Source organism: Notolepis coatsorum (genome assembly GCF_963971535.1).
Source record: "Notolepis coatsorum genome assembly, contig: SCAFFOLD_1150, whole genome shotgun sequence".
In the NCBI taxonomy this organism is placed as follows: domain Eukaryota; kingdom Metazoa; phylum Chordata; class Actinopteri; order Aulopiformes; family Paralepididae; genus Notolepis; species Notolepis coatsorum.
This window is the reverse complement of record NW_028172622.1, coordinates 57,501-65,008: the sequence shown is the minus strand read 5'-3', so window position 1 is coordinate 65,008 and position 7,508 is coordinate 57,501. Positions and strand designations below refer to the sequence as shown.

Genomic DNA, 7,508 nt, shown 5'->3' with positions numbered 1-7,508 from the left:
GTAAGCCTCCACAAACACACACCTCCTCCTCCTGTAGGTACAGTAAGCCTCCACAAACACACACCTCCTCCTCCTCCTGTAGGTACAGTAAGCCTCCACAAACACACACCTCCTCCTCCTCCTGTAGGTACAGTAAGCCTCCACAAACACACACCTCCTCCTCCCTGTAGGTACAGTAAGCCTCCACAAACACACCTCCTCCTCCTCCTGTAGGTACAGTAAGCCTCCACAAACACACACCTCCTCCTCCTCCTCCTGTAGGTACAGTAAACACACACCTCCTCCTCCTGTAGGTACAGTAAACACACACCTCCTCCTCCTGTAGGTACAGTAAACACACACCTTCTCCACCTCCTGTAAGTACAGTAGAGCGATGTCCCCCGATTTCTCATAGCAGGTGATGATTTCCTGGTCACGCTCTCCTGAACTCCTATTGGACAACGCTGGAGACCCTGCGTTCTTATTGGACAGAGAGGGAGAGGCAACCGGGACCTTCTCTAGACACAACCCTGGAGAGAGAGAGAGAGAGAGAGAGGGAAAGAGAGAGGGAAAGAGCGAGAGAGCGAGAGAGAGGAGACGAGACAGAAGAGAATACGAAAGAAGGAGAAGAGAGAGAGGGTAAGAGAGAGGGAAAGAGAGAGGGAAAGAGCGATGAGAAGAGACCGAAGAGAATAAGAAAGGAGAAAAGAGAGGGGGAAAGAGGGAGGGAAAGAGAGAGAGGGAACGAGAGGGGGAGAGAGAGAAGATAATAAGAAAGACAGAAAACAGAGGGAAAGAGAGAGATGAGAGAGAGAGAGAGAGAGAGAGAGAGATGAGAAGAGACAGAAGAGAATAAGAAAGACAGAAAACAGAGGGAAAGAGAGAGTTATAGTTATTCCTTTCGTGTATCGATACCAGAAATATCAAATCTAGTCGCTTTCACACCTGAGCCCTTAGGTGGCTTTAACCCTTTCACTACCACACTACAGAAGGGTAATGCAGGGAATGTCATACATTCGTGTGGATATATATATACATGTGTTCTAGTGCAGGGGTTCTGCTGGGGGGTCGCGAGCCGCCGCGGGGGGGGGGGGGGGGGGGGGGGGGGGGGGCTGGTCGCCAGATTTTTTTTTTTTTTTTTTATCTCTTTTTATGCAGTCAGGCCACTGAACTTAGAAGCAGGCCAGGCCAGTGTTTCTAGTTGCAGCAGCGCAATAGTTAGATAACCTAGGTGGGGAACAACCAGGAGATCACTGCAACTCACACAAGTTGGAGAACTATCTCTCTCTCTCTCGCTCTCACACACACACACACACACAAGGGAGCCGCATGTGATTGGTGGAGGCGGGACCCTTACAAAAAACTGCTAATCATTGACACATGCTAGCCTGTAATAATCCCCCCCAGAAAAATCTACTTTGCATTTGATATATTGCAAATATATGCCATCACACACACTGGCATTTAAAGGGTTAGAATTATAAAATGAATATGTGGTGTTATGATCAGGGCTGAAGTTGAATAAAAGATTGTATTTTTTTCAATTACAAAAAAACTGAAAATCCATCAAAATCTGTGTTGTTGCTAATCATACATATGCTAGCCTGTTTTTAACAATCATTTGTGATGCCATCACAAACACTGGCATTTAAAGGGTACAAATAAAAAAAAAATCCTGCACCAGAATGCAGGAAATGAAGTCTTTGTAACAAGAAATGTCCTGGTGGGGGACCCCCAGACCCCCTGCTTAAACAGTGGCCTGACTGGGGCTATATTTCACACTATATTTCCTGGCCTGAATGATTTCCCCAGTCCGGCCCTGGTTAAAAGCCTCCAATGCTTATTAGTGTGTGTGCGTTTGAACGTGTGCATGTTTCACTTTCAACCATGCATTTCCATTTATAAAAAAAAGTATATTAAAAAAATTATATATTTTTTTACCTCCTATAATAGTGGGGGTCGCGGCTCTCTGACACCGTTATTTGGGGGTCGCGGCCTGAAAAGTTTGGGAACCCCTGTTCTAGTGGATCACACAGGTGTGGAACAGTGGTTTGGTACCGCCACCATATGGACACACACAGTACTGCAGACATGCAGGAGGAGCGGTTCATAAATGTGTGTGTACCTTTAGTAGTGTGTGTGTGTGTGTGTGTGTGTACCTTTAGTAGTGTGTGTGTGTGTGTGTGTGTGTGTGTACCTTTAGTAGTGTGTGTGTGTGTGTGTGTGTGTGTGTGTGTGTGTGTGTGTGTGTGTGTGTGTGTGTGTGTGTACCTTTAGTAGTGTAGGCCTCTGCTATCATAGACAGCCTGTGTGTGTGTGTGTGTGTGTGTGTGTGTGTGTGTGTGTGTGTGTGTACCTTTAGTAGTGTAGGCCTCTGCTATCATAGACAGCCTGTGTGTGTGTGTGTGTGTGTGTGTGTACCTTTAGTAGTGTAGGCCTCTGCTATCATAGACAGCCTGTGTGTGTGTGTGTGTGTGTGTGTGTGTACCTTTAGTAGTGTAGGCCTCTGCTATCATAGACAGCCTGTGTGTGTGTGTGTGTGTGTGTGTGTGTGTGTGTGTGTGTGTGTGTGTGTGTACCTTTAGTAGTGTAGGCCTCTGCTATCATAGACAGCCTGTGTGTGTGTGTGTGTGTGTGTGTGTGTGTGTGTGTGTGTGTGTGTGTGTGTGTGTGTGTGTACCTTTAGTAGCGTAGGCCTCTGCGATCAGAGACAGCCGGTACACAGGAGCTCCGACCAGCTGCAGCTCATCCAGACTCACCCCGCTGTAGTAACCTGTCAATATACCAATCAATACTAATGAATACATTCATCAATCAATACATAAAACAATACGCCAAGCAATACTAATGAATACATAAACCAATCAATCCATTCATCCTCTGGACATTGTATGTGTGGGGTGCCTCAAGGATCAATTTTAGGTCCTCTTTTATTATTTCTGATATATGTCAATGACATCATGCCAGCGTCTGTGAAATGTAAACCGTTATTGTACGCAGATGATTCAGCCCTTCCGGTGCCAGCCAGGTAGGGATGTCAGGGAGATCGAGAGATCTCGGAGTTCTGAGCTAGAAAGAGCCAGAGAGTGGCTCATAGATAACAAGCTGTCCATTCACCTATAGGCAAGACTGAGTCCATCCTTTTTGGCACAACAAGGAGATTTTAGGCAAAGTCGATCGCATGAAAGTCTCCTGTAACAGAGCAGTTAGTCCCTAGGACTTACACTAGAGGGAGCCGTCTCTCTCAGTACCTAGGACTTACACTAGAGGGAGCCGTCTCTCTCAGTACCTAGGACTTACACTGGAGCCGTCTCTCTCAGTACCTAGGACTTACACTAGAGGGAGCCGTCTCTCTCAGTACCTAGGACTTACACTAGAGGGAGCAGTCTCTCTCAGTACCTAGGACTTACACTAGAGGGAGCCGTCTCTCTCAGTACCTAGGACTTACACTAGAGGGAGCCGTCTCTCTCAGTACCTAGGACTTACACTGGAGCCGTCTCTCTCAGTACCTAGGACTTACACTAGAGGAGCCGTCTCTCTCAGTACCTAGGACTTACACTAGAGGGAGCCGTCTCTCTCAGTACCTAGGACTTACACTAGAGGGAGCCGTCTCTCTCAGTACCTAGGACTTACACTAGAGGGAGCCGTCTCTCTCAGTACCTAGGACTTACACTAGAGGGAGCCGTCTCTCTCAGTACCTAGGACTTACACTGGGAGCCGTCTCTCTCAGTACCTAGGACTTACACTAGAGGAGCCGTCTCTCTCAGTACCTAGGACTTACACTAGAGGGAGCAGTCTCTCTCAGTACCTAGGACTTACACTAGAGGGAGCCAGTCTCTCTCAGTACCTAGGACTTACACTAGAGGGAGCCGTCTCTCTCAGTACCTAGGACTTACACTAGAGGGAGCCGTCTCTCTCAGTACCTAGACTTACACTGAGGAGCGCCTCTCAGTACCTAGGACTTACACTAGAGGGAGCCTACTCAATCACGTACCTAGGACTTACACTAGAGGGAGCCCGTCTCTCTCAGTACCTAGGACTTACACTAGAGGGAGCCGTCTCTCTCAGTACCTAGGACTTACACTGGAGCCGTCTCTCTCAGTACCTAGGACTTACACTAGAGGGAGCCGTCTCTCTCAGTACCTAGGACTTACACTAGAGGGAGCCGTCTCTCTCAGTACCTAGGACTTACACTAGAGGGAGCCGTCTCTCTCAGTACCTAGGACTTACACTAGAGGGAGCCGTCTCTCTCAGTACCTAGGACTTACACTGGAGCCGTCTCTCTCAGTACCTAGGACTTACACTAGAGGGAGCCGTCTCTCTCAGTACCTAGGACTTACACTAGAGGGAGCCGTCTCTCTCAGTACCTAGGACTTACACTAGAGGGAGCAGTCTCTCTCAGTACCTAGGACTTACACTAGAGGGAGCCGTCTCTCTCAGTACCTAGGACTTACACTAGAGGGAGCCGTCTCTCTCAGTACCTAGGACTTACACTAGAGCCGTCTCTCTCAGTACCTAGGACTTACAGTAGAGGGAGCAGTCTCTCTCAGTACCTAGGACTTACACTAGAGGGAGCAGTCTCTCTCATGTGAGAACAGTGCTGCCAACATTATATCCAAGTGTGCAGGCAAACTCAAGTTCCTGTATCGGAATACCAGGCTTTTTTTTTTTTATCCACTTTTTCTCCTCCTATTTTTCTTGTATTTTCCTCCCATCCCAATTTAGTCGTTATGCCAATTCCCCCCCTCCCCTTCCTGGTCGTTGCGCGCATTTCTCCCCCTACTTGCCGGTCTAGGGAGCCCTGAAATCTATCACATGCTTCCTCCGATACATGTGGAGACAGCCAGCAGCCTCTTTTCACCTGGCAGCGAGGACTCTCACTGGGTGAGTGTAACACGTGGGGGAGGGCACACTACCTCACCCAGATCCCTTCCCTCGCTGTGCAGGCGCCCTGACCAACCTGTAGGAGTCGCCGTTTACAACGTCCAGATTACCACCCACCGGCTTCCCTCCCGCTGACTCTGCCAATTGTGTCAGTATGACGACCGGCCCAAGCCGGAGGCACCGCTGACAGCTGGATTCGATACCAGTGTCTCTGCGGTGGTAGACAGACACTTAGTCTGCTGCGCTACCCGGCCGGCCTGGAATACCAGGCTTTTTTAACTTGCTGTTAAACAGCCGTTAGTGTCATCCTTGCGTCAGTGTCATTTCGACTACGCGAGCGCAGCATGGTACAGTGGTCTGTCGACTAAATAAAAAAAGAATCTTCAGGTGATGCAAAACAACACTATTGGGTACATACTAGGTGGGCCTCCCAGAACGCATGCAGGAAGTGCCGAATTCATAAAGGTGGGACCGCTGCCAGTGCTGCCACCTCAGGGTGGAACAGGTGAGACTGAACCACATGTTCAACATAGTCGATGGTTCAGCCCCAAGCGTTCTGAAGTATCACATCCATGGTCCCACCACAGTTTTATAATGAACCAAAAATAAATGTAATTAAATTTTTTTTAATTTTTTATAAAGTTTGCCAATAGGGATGTATCAGTAGTATTGGCAGTGGTAGTAGTCGTAATAGTAATCCACTATATCTTTTTATTTTCTAAAAAATAAAAAAGTTGAACACAGGTAACCGCTTTTGCTTAATTTCTTTGATGGCTCAAATGTCTGCTCTAGTCCAGTGGTTCCCAAACCTCTCCTCGAGACACCCCGGCCGGTCCATGTATTTGTTAAATTCCACCACCAGCACACCTTGATTCAACTAATAAAGGGCTAGTTAAGTTGAATCAGGTGTGCTGGTGGTGGAATATAACAAATACATGGAACGGCTGCAGTACCTAAGGTGTCTCTGTAGTAGTAGTAGTAGTAGTAGTAGTAGTAGTAGTAGTAGTAGTAGTAGTAGTAGTAGTAGTAGTATTGTAATGAGTATAAGTGCAGTACCTAATGTGTCTCTGTAGTAGTAGTAGTATTGTAATGAGTATAAGTGCAGTACCTAATGTGTCTCTGTAGTAGTAGTAGTAGTAGTAGTAGTAGTAGTAGTAGTAGTGTAATGAGTGTAAGTGCAGTACCTAAGGTGTCTCTGTAGTAGTAGTAGTAGTAGTAGTAGTAGTAGTAGTAGTAGTAGTAGTATTGTAATGAGTATAAGTGCAGTACCTAAGGTGTCTCTGTAGTAGTAGTAGTAGTAGTAGTAGTAGTAGTAGTAGTAGTAGTAGTAGTAGTAGTAGTAGTAGTATTGTAATGAGTATAAGTGCAGTACCTAAGGTGTCTCTGTAGTAGTAGTAGTAGTAGTAGTATTGTAATGAGTATAAGTGCAGTACCTAATGTGTCTCTGTAGTAGTAGTAGTAGTAGTAGCAGTAGTAGTAGTGTAATGAGTGCAGTACCTAAGGCGTCCTGTAGTAGTAGTAGTGTAATGAGTGCAGTACCTAAGGCATCCTGTAGTAGCAGTAGTAGTGTAATGAGTGCAGTACCTAAGGCGTCCTGTAGTAGTAGTAGTGTAATGAGTGCAGTACCTAAGGCATCCTGTAGTAGTAGTAGTGTAATGAGTGCAGTACCTAAGGCGTCCTGTAGTAGTAGTAGTGTAATGAGTGCAGTACCTAAGGCGTCCTGTAGTAGTAGTAGTAGTGTAATGAGTGTAAGTACAGTACCTAAGGTGTCTCTGTAGTAGCAGTAGTAGTAGTAGTAGTAGTGTAAGTGCAGTACCTAAGGTGTCTCTGTAGTAGTAGTAGTAGTAGTGTAAGTGCAGTACCTAAGGTGTCTCTGTAGTAGTAGTAGTAGTAGTAGTAGCAGTAGTAGTATTGTAATGAGTATAAGTGCAGTACCTAATGTGTCTCTGTAGTAGTAGTAGTAGTAGTAGCAGTAGTAGTAGTGTAATGAGTGCAGTACCTAAGGCGTCCTGTAGTAGTAGTAGTGTAATGAGTGCAGTACCTAAGGCGTCCTGTAGTAGTAGTAGTGTAATGAGTGCAGTACCTAAGGCGTCCTGTAGTAGTAGTAGTGTAATGAGTGCAGTACCTAAGGCGTCCTGTAGTAGTAGTAGTGTAATGAGTGCAGTACCTAAGGCGTCCTGTAGTAGTAGTAGTGTAATGAGTGCAGTACCTAAGGCGTCCTGTAGTAGTAGTAGTAGTGTAATGAGTGTAAGTGCAGTACCTAAGGCGTCCTGTAGTAGTAGTAGTAGTGTAATGAGTGCAGTACCTAAGGCGTCCTGTAGTAGTAGTAGTGTAATGAGTGCAGTACCTAAGGCGTCCTTGTAGTCTCCCTCCACATAGCAGAGCTTGCCCATCACCAGGCTGGCCTCCTGCAGGTAGTCAGACTAGACAGAAAGACATGACAACAAGTCAACATGTGCTCCTCCGCCAGTGATGAGTCCAGACTAGTGTTGTCAAAAATATCGAAAAATCGATAGATATCGATTCTGAATATTTAAAACGGTTTCGATACTAATTTCCCGCAATATCGATACTTTCTGCAGTATCGATACCAGCTGGCTTCTACCGCAAGTTGTTGACAGACAGACACGCTGCTGCAGAGCACG

The 7,508-nt window shown here is 46.5% G+C and overlaps 1 protein-coding gene across 1 annotated transcript in view; it reads right to left on the bottom strand.

Moving 5' to 3' along the window:
• Positions 1–342: 342 nt before the first annotated feature.
• The window catches only part of LOC311248005 (tetratricopeptide repeat protein 7B-like), a gene marked incomplete at its 3' end in the record, with an annotated part of 13,601 nt that continues 6,435 nt past the window's right edge, over positions 343–7,508 (bottom strand). The window contains exons 3-5 of the mRNA XM_084338971.1: positions 7,211–7,286; positions 2,660–2,752; positions 343–509 (exon numbers count right to left, since the gene is read on the bottom strand). Coding sequence (XP_084195097.1) covers positions 343–509; positions 2,660–2,752; positions 7,211–7,286 — 336 coding nt within the window. The remainder of the gene's footprint in view (positions 510–2,659; positions 2,753–7,210; positions 7,287–7,508) is intronic.